The sequence below is a fragment of the Balaenoptera musculus genome, chromosome 5 (genome assembly GCF_009873245.2).
Source record: "Balaenoptera musculus isolate JJ_BM4_2016_0621 chromosome 5, mBalMus1.pri.v3, whole genome shotgun sequence".
In the NCBI taxonomy this organism is placed as follows: Eukaryota; Metazoa; Chordata; class Mammalia; order Artiodactyla; family Balaenopteridae; genus Balaenoptera; species Balaenoptera musculus.
Window position 1 is genome coordinate 79111646 of NC_045789.1, and position 14111 is coordinate 79125756.

General features: G+C 35.9%; 1 protein-coding gene across 8 annotated transcripts in view; it reads left to right on the forward strand.

The window, feature by feature from the left end:
• The window catches only part of ARAP2 (ArfGAP with RhoGAP domain, ankyrin repeat and PH domain 2), a 207940-nt gene that overhangs the window by 168242 nt on the left and 25587 nt on the right, over positions 1–14111 (forward strand). For all 8 annotated transcript variants that reach the window (XM_036853105.1, XM_036853109.1, XM_036853111.1 and 5 more), the window contains 2 exons: positions 4880–4962; positions 6069–6104. In XM_036853105.1, the coding sequence (XP_036709000.1) occupies positions 4880–4962; positions 6069–6104 (119 nt within the window). The remainder of the gene's footprint in view (positions 1–4879; positions 4963–6068; positions 6105–14111) is intronic.

The following is a 14111-nucleotide window of genomic DNA, read 5'->3' on the forward strand; positions in this document are numbered from 1 at the left end:
TTTTAGATTCTGCGTATAAGTGAGATCATATAGTGTTTGTCAGAAGGATAGTGTTCTTTAAAGACAATGAAGACATTTTATTTTTATCACAGTGACCTCAGGTTATGGAATTATAGTCTAAGTGTTTGAAAGTTGTATTTATGCATCTGTCAGAATCAATTAATGCAACTGATATTTTAATTTGCACATTAAGGCAAGCAGATGAGAGACTTATGGTTTTCCTTTAAACTCAAACTACTGTTATTTTCAACACATGGTGTTATTTTGCTGGTTATTTCTTCATGTGGCTGGTCTTTCCCTTTTAATATTGATGGGCAAGTCACTGGCAATGTTTGCTTTTCAAATGATTTTACAGTAAATAATCAATAGTAAAAATCTCCTAGCTTATTTGAATAAAGATTTGGCTCTGGTTTGACAGTTGCCCTTAATATATGTGTGTTTGTACATATTTAGAAAATGATTTACTGAGAAGGGAGTAGAAATTACAAATTGAAAAGTGTATTTAAAGAGACTATGTGTTAATTAGAGATAATTTATGAATGCTCATTAACAACAAATTAGGGTAATACACAGGGGAAGATATATTTTGTTTTGAGAGTTTTCTCTGCACAGAAAATGTTAATTAAAATGTTTTCAGACTTGATTTACATAAAAGGTGAGAAGTTTCAAAGAATATTATCATTACACTGTTAATGGTGTGAAAAAAGCAAACGGGGAGGCAGTGGTCGTTAAAAGTTGCATGCACTAATAAGCAAACTCTTCTTAGTAACAAGAATAATTTTTTTAAGCACACTAATTTAATTGGCTCAGTTAAAAGTTTTACTTTGAAATATACTGCCTGTAGCAACATACTATACACTTCATAACATTTCAACTTTTTGAAGAAATACTCCAGAAAGTACACATACCAAAAGAGTTGTAATAAACCAACAGTAAAGTTATAATGCCAAAAGAGATTCCTTTTAATAGAACTTTGCATTAGGATCCTTACAGGTCCTATTTATGCTTATTCAGTTTAAAGATTGAAACTGAAAAGGGTTTCTTTCCACCTTGGCTGAACTCATCTTAAATTATGGCATCTGTGTTCTCTTTGGACAGGATAGAATACAAAGTCATGAGCTGGCATGTCCAGAGTGGCTTGGGAATCAGTTGTATTACTTCAGGCTCTCTATCTATTGCCAACAGTATTTCAAAATATAGGCAGTCCTGGGCTTATCAATGCCGTGTATAAATAAGACTACTTAGATCAGGCACAGTGCTTCTCGTTCTTAAATGTGCAGGTCCCCTCTACTGGTACTACTGGAATTGCAGCCTCTCACCCGACCCTGCTGCTGCCTCCATTGGGACCAGCAGTCTAAGCTTTGAGGAGGGACATTAACCTCAGCTGTAATCCAATTGAACCTCTGACAAAGGTATCCAGGAGTCTGTGCTACTATATACACTCCTACGTTCTCCTCTCCTTGACTCTTTCCTATATGGAAAACTTACTGCATTACAAAGCTACCTCACTGTTCCATATCAGACTTCAAGTGTTATTCCTTAACATTCAGTAAAGCAGCAAGCTAAAAAATCAATACCCCAAAACCAAACACATAAACTACCAGAAAATGACCTTAAGAAGAAGAGGCTTACATGAAGAAAACTACAGAACTGCACTGATAGAAATGAAAGAAAATTAATGTAAAGTCTACTAATATTGATCTATGGACTTCCCTGGTGGTGCAGTGGTTAAGAATCCGCCTGCCAATGCAGGGAACACAGGTTCGAGCCCTGGTCCAGGAAGATCCCACATGCCGCAGAGCAACTAAGCCCGTGCGCCACAACTACTGAGCCTGCGCACTAGAGCCCTCGAGCCACAACTACTGAGCCAATGTGCCACAACTACTGAAGCCCGCCTGCCTAGAGCCCATGCTCTGCAACAAGAGAAGCCACCGCAGTGAGAAGCCTGTGCACAGCAACGAGGAGTAGCCCCTGCTCACCGCAACTAGAGAAAGCCCACGCCCAGCAACGAAAACCCAACGCAGCCAAAAAATAAATTTATATATAAAAAACACAAAGTCTACTAATATTGATCTATAGGTTTAATGTAATTCTTTTCAAAATCGCAAAGGGAATTATTTTTAGAACTTGGAAAAAATGATTTGATAACTCACCTCAAAGGGTAAACAGATAAGAGTATTTGCAAACATTTTGGGGGACATAAAAAGTAAAATAATTGTCAAGAATTTCCCATCCAACTATTTATTCATACAGTAAAACCAAAATAGGTTAGATAATATCCTGGCATAAAAATGAACAGATAGCATTGGCAACATAAAGTGAGGTAAAAGATGTAACTGTTTATCATAATTAATTTTTGATAAATATGCCATCATAAATGCATGTCTAAAGAAAGATTTGTTTAATAAATAGGGCTGGGATAATTGTTAACAAAAGTTTTTCAACTTAAATTCTCATCTATACTGTATGTGAAATATATATTCCAGATGGATAAAAGAATTAAAAGTTTTAAAATAGCAACCCTTCAAGCTGCATGACCAAGTAATTTAGTATTTATCAGCTATCTGGGAACCCTTTAAACTTGAAGCAATAGCTAAGAGAGTTCAAAAGGAAAGATCAATATATTTGACTTTATAAAAATAATAAAAGTAAACAGTGAGCAATTTGGGTAGACAATTTCATTTAAAAAGATAAGGCAATTGCCTATTTGCTATATAAAGAACGAATGCCAATAAGTAAATAAGTAAATTTTTGACCAAATCAAAACTGAAAATCACTAGTGAATACAGGAATATGTGTTTAAGTAAATGTACCCTATCCATTTTGCCAAAATCTTAATCATGTTCCTAGCCTTTGACCCAGTGATTCCATTTCAAGAAATATAGCCATACAGGGAAAAAAATCCAAAATATTTTTTAAATTATGTACCATGATAATAGCAAAATTATTGATAAGGGTGACTTAGTAGTAAATTCACCATGTAAATTCCAGGCCTTATCATCACCACCACACAGAACATTGGTCACCAAAGCATGATTCCTGATCTTCCTGCTTGCTTTCTTCTCTACGTTTCCTCTATATATTCTCCTAACCTGTTTTCTCCGTGGAAACCAATTTTTAATTTTATAAACATATTTTCCACCCTTTTCATCTTTGACTTCTTTCACAAAGAAAAGACTTTATAGTAATAGTTTAACATTTATAGAACTTAGGACTTATTTGAGCTACATATTTGCTAAATGGGCTTTTGTGCATTGTCCTAGAGTTCTAATAAATTGTCTATCTTTCTATTTCTATGAAGCAATGTGCTCTAAATTTGTAATACTAATAATTGTAATTTGCTGTGCACTCAGTATATGGCCAATTATTGGACTAAACCCTTTAAAGGCACTTTTCTTGTTTAATCTCTACAATAACCCTTCACAGTAACCCTTTACTTTCTAATTTAATCTCCATAATAACCATGTGAGGTAGTCGATATGTTTATTATCCCCATTTACAAACAAGAAATGAGAGCAGAGAGCAGTAATGTGAGGTCATGAGCTGGTAAGTAGCAAGCCAGATTTGCACCCAGGTCTCTGATCCCCTTAGTTATAACTGCTATCTGCCTACCAGATTGAAAAACTAGAGACTTCCTTGAAAATCTTTAGGATGTGGGGAAAGCTTGTTTTAATTATTATTTCCATGGCTATTATCTTAATAAAATCTATTGCAGTCTATCCAGGAATAAATAATAAAATGTTTATGGTTTGATATTAAAATTTTAAATTACAGTATACTTAAGTTTTGCCTCTGTCAGATAACTTTCCTAATGGTTCAAGGATTTAAATTTTTTTAATATTAATCAGATAAATATGCTGGGATATATATGGAGAATATATAATTGATCTAGAGCAAATGTAAATTCTTTTTTATAGTCTACTTTCATGATTAGTGAAAATTTTCATTAATAGGGATATTTGAGATAGTTCAGTCTAGCCCTATATAGTTTTGTAGTTCTGAAATCCAAAAAGTACAGAAAATCATAACTCATTTGGTGGAAAAATCTGATCTAAACCAACATGAAGATATTTGTTTTAGTCCATTCAGGCTGCTATAACGAAGTGCCATAGACTGGGTGGCTTATAAATAACAGAAATTGATTTCTCACACTTCTGGAGGCTGGGAGTCTGAGATCAGGGTGCCAGTGTGGTCAGGTTCTAGTGAAGATCTTCTTCCGAATTGTACTGCCTACTTCTCCTCGTATCCTCCCATGGCAGAAAGAGGGTGAGCTAGCTTTCTGGCCTCTTTTAAAAGGGCACTAATCCTATTCATGAGGGCTCCAATCTCATGACCTAATTACCACCCAAAGCTACTACCTCCAAATACCTTCACATTGGGGATTATATTTCAATTTGGGGGAATACAAACATTCAGTCCATAACAATATTTATGACCTTTACTTATTCATACTGTATGAAATGTCATGCATTTTTGTAGAGAAATATGAATATATTTGAATATAGGGTGCTGCCCCAGACAACACTGGTGGTATCATGGAGTTACAAAATATATTGCACATGTATTTTTTAAATATGAAAAATTGAAAAATTATCAGTTCTCATATACATCTGGTCCCAAGTGTTTTGAATAAGGAATTATTGTATGTGTGTGTTTGTATATACATATACACACATATGTAATCATACATATGTATCCAGATTTATTTAAATTTATAACGTGGTAGTCAAAACAATCTTCATTTACTAAAAATTTGGTATAACATTCATGAAACATTGGAGAAAGTAAACATTCTAAACTTGATTCTTAATACTTAAGGAAAATAGAAGGATACTGATAAAATCTGTTTAATTACAAATTATCTTGTTTTCCTTTACAGAGTAGTAAACCTGACAAAATGTTTCCTCTCAGTTCAATGAAGTTTTATCTTGGAGTAAAAAAGAAGATGAAGCCTCCAACAAGGTAAAGCTTGGAAGGGAAGAGTTGTTGAAAAAGTTACAGGAAAGTATGTCTGTTCAAGGACTTAGGGATCAGTGGCATTAGTCTAACTTGTTATAAGTTAAGCTTTAGAAAGATTCCTTAAGTTGCCACAGACATGTGTCAGGGGACCTATGGCAGATCAAGGGAACCTGTGTGGGTGGATAAGGAGGGATGATGATGTTCCCGCTCAAGTCAATCTCCTGGGTGACTGCATCTCCTCTGTGTAGAACAAGAAATCCCCAGAAGGCCCTGTCTACTGGGAAGCACATGGGTTTCTCCAAGTCCCATTCCTTGCTCAGTCACAGCCTAGCGATGTAAGGAATGTTCCAAACTGGTCTACCCAAAGGAAGACAAATGCTGCCCTCCAGCCTCCATGGCTTTTAGAACATCTTGGTCCCAGCTCTATAATTTGCCCCCTTCGTTTTGCTGAGTTTGGTAATAAACCCACAGCACACAGATGGTTGAGAGGAAGTGGACCCTTCTTAAATATTATGTTTCTCATTAGCACTTGAATCAACCCAACATTCGAGTTATACCACACTTTCTCATCACGGATTACTTTGATTAGCTAATTAATGTTTGCACTAATACTTTTAATATCATGAAATGTCATTTTAATGAACTGCATGTGATTCAGATTCTATCACTGAAAATGTCCTCACTTTTGCCTCTGTGCTTAACTTCTAAGCCCAGCACATATATCTGTGTTGTGACTGGCACATTCTTTAAAATTTCTCACAGTGTCAATAAGTAAATATATATACTATCTTATTTTGGCCATTTTCCTAGACATCTGTCCTTACTCAGCCCCGAATATCCTGTGAGAGATTTCCCCCACTGCCGCATAACATCACGAGACCCTTTCCCCCTGTGTCCTTCAGTGTATTTAAATTTGTAGCCAAATCCCTCAACATCTATCATTTACCTCTACATAAATCATACCCAGTGACTCATCACTTGTGGGTATCAATTCTGTTATGCATTCCCACCATTAAATATTACCTCCTTAACATCTAATCCTGTGTATTATCTTGTAAAATGAATCATTTTTAATATGTATGCATGTGTTTTTTTCCCATGCAATGCAGTTGGGGATTGACGGCATATTCTGAAAAACATCTCTGGTAAGTTAACAGCCAGCAGGTTTTGGATTTGATATATTGATGATACATGATTAGTAAATGAATAACGATATTATTTGGCAGATAGATCTAGAGACAGGAAATGTTTCTTCTAAGTGAAGTTAAAATCTTTTCTAAATACTTTGAGCCTAAGAAGAGGAAAGTAGATTTGCTTCAGGGTTTAGGTCTATTTCAGTCTCATGTATCCTATTTGCCAATGCCTCTAAAGAGAAGCTACACATGATTTCTTCCTACTTACTATGTAAATGCGGAATCTCTGGTTTTCTGGGATAAGCAGGCAAAACGCAGTTTTAAATAAAGGATAATAAGTCACCAAAACGCAGAGTTAAAAAAAAAAAATCTTAATTTCAAACCTGTTCTTTCCATAGAGGTACTTTTTCCCATTGATGTCACCAGGATCTAGCCACTCTCCATAGAGATTGGACTAGATGTCGCCTTCTCCCTTACCAACCTGTGTCTAATCAATCCCTAAGTCATACCACACCTGCCTCTTAATTATCTCTCTGACCTGCCCTCTATCCTTAAAGCCTTAATTCATCTGCCTGGATTATTCCAGGAGTCCTAAGTGCTCTTCATGCCTCTGACTTTGCTTTTGGTTTCTGGTACATTCTCCACCCAGCACCAATGAGATTTTCTAAACTGTATCATGTTTCTCTTCTGCTTTAAAACTCTTCTGTGAATCCTAAACCTACAGGATAAAGTACAGGATTGCTGGCACAGCACACAAGGCCCTTTAACATGAAGCTCCATCAACTGCATCTCCCACGACTTTCCCTCTTTTACTTAATGATAAAATAATAATCTGTCTTAATTCATCATACATGCCTTGCTGCTTCATGTCATATATTTAATATATGGGGTCCCTTTATTGAACCTTCTTCCATAGTATGTGCTCCCCCTTCCCTCATCACTTTTATCTTCTTCCTGCTGATCTGGCAAACTCAGCTATCATTTATTATTCAAACCATAGCTAAAATGCTCCAAAAGTCTTATCAGATAACTCTCCCCTCTAATCATAGTTTATTTCTTCTTTGCATCTACAGTATTTCGTGCACATGGATGCAAAATTCAAATGATTTGTAGAGGGAACAGTTTTCTTGGACATGGTAATGGGAAGGGACACTGTCTTCATGAGAATCTAATGAAAGAAGCAAGGATTATTTTTAGAAGTTTCATTCTAACACTCTTCAAAATTATAATACAGGAATATAAAAAAATATAATTACATTGAAATGTCCATTATGCCATTCTAACATCAGTTACAAAATTTTCCTCTTATAGGAAACAACCTCACCTCATCCCCAAGTGTGTTGTTTCTGTTTTTTCTTTAAACATCATTATTGGAGTATAATTGCTTTACAATGGTATGTTAGTTTCTGTTTTATAACAAAGTGAATCGGTTATACATATACATATGTCCCCATATCTCTTCCTTCTTGCATCTCCCTCCCTCTCACCCTCCCTCTCCCACCCCTCTAGGTCGTCAAAAAGCACGGGGCTGACCTCCCTGGGCTATGCAGCTGCTTCCCACTAGCTATCTATTTTACGTTTGATAGTGTATATATGTCCATACCACTCTCTCACTTTGTGCCAGCTTACCCTTCCCCCTCCCCGTATCCTCAAGTCCATTCTCTAGTAGGTCTGTGTCTTTATTCCCGTCTTGCCCTTAGGTTCTTCATGACCATTTCTTTTTTCATTTTTTTAGATTCGATATATATGTGTTAGCATACGGTATTTGTTTTTCTCTTTCTGACTCACTTCACTCTGTATGACAGACGCTATGTTCATCCACCTCACTACAGATAACTCAATTTCGTTTCTTTTTATGGCTGAGTAATATTCCATCGTATATATGTGCCACATCTTCTTTATCCATTCATCTGTCGATGGACACTTAGGTTGCTTCCATGTCCTGGCTATTGTAAATAGAGCTGCAATGAACATTTTGGTACATGACTCTTTTTGAATTATGGTTTTCTTAGAGTATATGCCCAGTAGTGGGATTGCTGCATTGTATGGTAGTTCTATTTTTAGTTTTTTAAGGAACCTCCATACTGTTCTCCATAGTGGCTGTATGAATTTATATTCCCACCAACAGTGCAAGAGGGTTCCCTTTTCTCCACACCCTCTCCAGCACTTATTGTTTGTAGATTTTTTGATTATGGCCATTCTGACCCATGTGAGATGATATCTTATTGTAGTTTTGATTTGCATTTCTCTAATGATTAATGATGTTGAGCATTCTTTCATGTGTTTGTCGGCAATCTGTATACATTCTTTGGAGAAATGCCTATTTAGGTCTTCTGCCCATTTCTTGATTGGGTTGTTTCTTTTTTTGATATTAAGCTGCATGAGCTGCTTGTAAATTTTGGAGATTAATCCTTTGTCAGTTGCTTTATTTGCAAACATTTGCTCCCATCCTGAGGGTTGTCTTCTTGTCTTGTTTATGGTTTCCTTTGCTGTTTAAAAGGTGTTAAGTTTCATTAGGTCCCATTTGTTTATGTATGTTTTTATTTCCATTTCTCTAGGAGGTGGGTCAAAAAGGATCTTGCTGTGATATATGTCATAGAGTGTTCTGCCTATGTTTTCCTCTGAGAGTTTGATAGTGTCTGGCCTTACATTAAGGTCTTTAATCCATTTTGAGTTTATTTTTGTGTATGGTGTTAGAGAGTGTTCTAATTTCATTCTTTAACATGTAGCTGTCTAGTTTTCCCAACACCACTTATTGAAGAGGCTGTCTTTTATCCATTGAATATTCTTGCCTCCTTTATCAAAGATAAGGTGACCATATGTGCATGGGTTTATCTCTGAGCTTTCTATCGTATTCCATTGATCTATATTTCTGTTTTTGTGCCAGTACCATACTGTCTTGATTACTGTAGCTTTGTAGTATTGTCTGAAGTCAGGGAACCTGAGTCCTCCAGCTCCGATTTTCTTTCTCAAGATTGCTTTGGCTATTCAGGGTCTTTCGTGTTTCCATACAAATTGTGAAATTTTTTGTTCTAGTTCTGTGAAAAATGCCAGTGGTAGTTTGATAGGGATTGCATTGAATCTGTAGATTGCTTTGGGTAGTATAATCATTTTCACAATGTAGATTCTTCCAAGCCAAGAACATGGTATATCTCTCCATCTATTTGTATCATCTTTAATTTCTTTCATCAGTGTCTTTTAATTTTCTGCATACAGGTCTTTTGTCTCCTTAGGTAGGTTTACTCCTAGATATTTTATTCTTTGTATTGCAATGGTAAATGGGAGTGTTTTCTTAATTTCACTTTCAGATTTTTCATCATTAGTGTATAAGAATGCAAGAGATTTCTGTGCATTAATTTTGTATCCTGCTACTTTACCAAATTCATTGATGAGGTCTAGTAGTTTTCTGGTAGCATCTTTAGAATTCCCTATGTATAGTGTCATGTCATCTGCAAACAGTGACAGCTTTACTTCTTTTCCAATTTGTATTCCTGTTATTTATTTTTCTTCTATGATTGCTGCGGCTAGAACTTCCAAAACTATGTTGAATAATAGTGGTGAGAGTGGGCAACCTTGTCTTGTTCCTGATCTTAGTGGAATTGGTTTCAGTGTTTCACCATTGAGGACGATGTTGTCTGTGGGTTTGTCATATATGGCCCTTATTATGTTGAGGAAAGTTCCCTCTCTGCCTACTTTCTGGAGGGTTTTTATCATAAATGGGTGTTGACTTTTTTTGAAAGCTTTCTCTGCATCTATTGAGATGATCATATGGTTTTTTCTCCTTCAATTTGTTAATATGGTATAGCACATTGATTGATTTGCATATATTGAAGAATCCTTGCATTCCTGGGATAGACCCCACTTGATCATGGTGTATGATCCTTTTAATGTGCTGTTGGATTCTGTTTGCTAGTATTTTGTTGAGGATTTTTGCATTTATGTTCATCAGTGATATTGGCCTGTAGTTTTCTTTCTTTATGACATCTGTGCTGGTTTTGGTATCAGGGTGATGGTGGCCTCATAGAATGAATTTGGGAGTGTTCCTCCCTCTGCTATATTTTGGAAGAGTTTGAGAAGGATAGCTGTTAGCTCTTCTCTAAATGTTTGATAGAATTCGCCTGTGAAGCCATCTGGTCCTGGGCTTTTGTTTGTTGGAAGATTTTTAATCACATTTTCAATTTCAGTGCTTGTGATTAGTCTGTTCATATTTTCTAGTTCTTCCTGGTTCAGTCTCAGAAGGTTGTGCATTTCTAAGAATTTGTCCATTTCTTCCAGGTTGTCCATTTTATTGGCATATAGTTGCTTGTAGTAATCTCTCATGATCCTTTGTATTTCTGCAGTGTCAGTTGTTACTTCCCCTTTTTCATTTCTAATTCTATTGTTTTGAGTCTTCTCCCTTTTTTTATTTACATTATTACTTCCTATAATTTTTTTTTTATACAGCAGGTTCTTATTAGTCATCAATTTTATACACATCAGTGTATACATGTCAATCCCAGTCGCCCAATTCATCACACCACCACCCCCATCCCCCCACGGCTTTTCCATACGTTTCCCTGGGTGTCCATACGTTTGTTCTCTACATCTGTGTCTCAATTTCTGCCCTGCAAACCGTTCATCTGTACCATTTTTCTAGGTTCCACATATATGCGTTAATATATGATATTTGTTTTTCTCTTTCTGACTTACTTCACTCTGTATGACAGTCTCTAGAACCATCCATGTCTCCACAAATGACCCAATTTCGTTCCTTTTTTGGCTGAGTAATATTCCATTGTATATATGTACCATATCTTCTTTATCCATTCGTCTGTCATTGGGCATTTAGGTTGCTTCCATGACCTGGCTATTGTAAATAGTGCTACAGTGAACATTGAGGTGCATGTGCCTTTTTGAATTATGCTTTTCTCTGTGTATATGCCCAGTAGTGGGATTGCTGGATCGTATGGTAATTCAATTTTTAGTTTTTTAAGGAACCTCCATACTGTTCTCCACAGTGGCTCTATCAGTTTACATTCCCACCAACAGTGCAAGAGGGTTCCCTTTTCTCCACACCCTCTCCAGCATTTGTTGTTTGTACATTTTCTGATGAAGCCCATTCTAACTGGTGTGAAGTGATACCTAACTGCAGTTTTGATTTTCATTTCTCTAATAATTAGTGATGTTGAGCAGCTTTTCATGTGCTTCTTGGCCATCTGTATATCTTCTTTGGAGAAATGTCTATTTAGGTCTTCTGCCCATTTTTGGATTGGGTTTGTTTTTTTAATATTGAGCTGCATGAGCTGTTTATATATTTTGGAGGTTAATCCTCTGTCCATTGATTCATTTGCAAATATTTTCTCCCATTCTGAGGGATGTCTTTTCGTCTTGTTTATGGTTTCCTATGCTGTGCAAAAGCTTTGAAGTTTCATTAGGTCGCATTTGTTTATTTTTGTTTTTATTTCCATTACTCTAGGAGGTGGATCAAAAAAGATCTTGCTGTGATTTACGTCAAAGAGTGTTCTTCCTATGTTTTCCTCTAAGAGTTTTATAGTGTCCGGTCTTACATTTAGGTCTCAAATCCATTTTGAGTTTATTTTTGTGTATGGTGTTAGGGAGTGTTCTAATTTCATTCTTTTACATGTAGCTGTCCAGTTTTCCCAGAACCACTTATTGAAGAGACTGTCTTTTCTCCATTGTATATCCTTGCCTCCTTTGTCATAGATTAGTTGACCATAGGTGCGTGGGTTTACCTCCGGGCTTTCTATCTTGTTCCATTGATCTATGTTTCTGTTTTTGTGCCAGTACCATATTGTCTTGATTACTGTAGCTTTGTAGTATAGTCTGAAGTCAGGGAGTCTAATTCCTCCAGCTCCGTTTTTTTCCCTCAAGACTGCTTTGGCTATTCTGGGTCTTTTGTGTCTCCATACAAATTTTAGGATTTTTTTTTCTAGTTCCGTAAAAAATGCCATTGGTAATTTGATAAGGATTGCATTGAATCTGTAGATTGCTTTGGGTAGTATAGTCATTTTCACAATATTGATTCTTCCAATACAATAACATGGTATATCGCTCCATCTGTTCGTATCATCTTTAATTTCTTTCATCAGTGTCTTATAGTTTTGTGCATACAGGTCTTTTGTCTCCCTACGTAGGTTTATTCCTAGGTATTTTATTCTGTTTGTTGCAGTGGTAAATGGGAGTGTATCCTTAATTTCTCTTTCAGATTTTTCATCATTAGTGTATATGAATGCAAAAGATTTCTGTGCATTAATTTTGTATCATGCTACTTTACCAAATTTATTGATTGGCCCTAGTAGTTTTCTGGTGGCATCTTTAGGATCCTCTATGTATAGTATCATGTCATCTGCAAACAGTGACAGTTTTACTTCTTCTTTTCCAATTTGTATTCCTTTTATTTATTTTTCTTCTCTGATTGCCGAGGCTAGGACTTCCAAAACTATGTTGAATAAGAGTGGTGAGAGTGGACAGCCTTGTCTTGTTCCTGATCTTAGAGGAAATGCTTTCATTTTTTTCACCATTGAGAATGATGTTTGCTGTGGGTTTGTCATATATGGCCTTTATTATGTTGAGGTAGTTTCCCTCTATGCCCACTTTCTGGAGAGTTTTTATCATAAATGGGTGCTGAATTTTGTCAAAAGCTTTTTCTGCATCTATTGAGATGATCATATGGTGTTTATTCTTCATTTGTTAATATGGTGTATCACATTGATTGATTTGCGTATATTGAAGAATCCTTGCATCCCTGGGATAAATCCCACTTGATCATGGTGTATGATCCTTTTAATGTGTTGTTGGATTCTGTTTGCTAGTATTTTTTTGAGGATTTTTGCATCTATATTCATCAGTGATATTGGTCTGTAATTTTCTTTTCGTGTAGTATCTTTGTCTGGTTTTGGTATCAGGGTGATGGTGGCCTCATAGAATGAGTTTGGGAGTGTTCCTTCCTCTGCAATTTTTTGGAAGAGTTTGAGAAGGATGGGTGTTAGCTCTTCTCTAAATGTTTGATAGAATTCACCTGTGAAGCCATCTGGTCCTGGACTTTTGTTTGTTGGAAGATTTTTAATCACAGGTTCAATTTCATTACTTGAGATTGGTCTGTTCATATTTTCTATTTCTTCCTGGTTCAGTCTTGGAAGGTTATACCTTTCTAAGAATTTGTCCATTTCTTCCAGGTTGTCCATTTTATTGGCATAGAGTTGCATGTAGTAGTCTCTTAGGATGCTTTGTATTTCTGCAGTGTCTGTTGTAACTTCTCCTTTTTCATTTCTAATTTTATTGATTTGAGTCCTCTCCCTCTTTTTCTTGATGAGTCTGGCTAATGGTTTATCAATTTTGTTTATCTTCTTAAAGAACCAGCTTTTAGTTTTATTAATCCTTGCTATTCTTTTCTTTGTTTCTATTTCACTTATTTCTGCTCTGTTCTTTATGATTTCTTTCCTTCTGGTAACTTTGGGTTTGGTTTATTCTTCTTTCTCCAGTTCCTTTAGGTGTAAGGTTAGATTATTTATTTGAGATTTTTTTTTGTTTCTTGAGATAGGGTTGTATAGCTATAAACTTCCCTCTTAGAACTGCTTTTGCTGCATCCCATAGGTTTTGGATTGTCGTGTTTTCATTGTCATTTGTCTCTAGCTATTTTTCGATTTCCTTTTTGATTTCTTCAGCGATCTCTTGGTTATTTAGTAATGTAGTGTTTAGCCTCAATGTTTTTGTTTTCTTTACGTTTTTTTCCCTTGTAATTCATTTCTAATCTCATAGCGTTGTGGTCAGAAAAGATGCTTGATATGATTTCAGTTTTCCTAAATTTACTGAGGTTTGATTTGTGACCCAAGATGTGATCTATCCTGGAGAATGTTCCGTGCACACTTGAGAAAAAGTGTAATCTGCTGCTTTGGGGTGGAATGTCCCATAAATATCAATTAAAGCTATCTGGTCTCTCGTGTCATTTAAAACTTCTCTTTCCTTATTTATTTTCATTTTGGATGGTCTGTCCATTGGTGTAAGTGAGGTGTTAAAGTC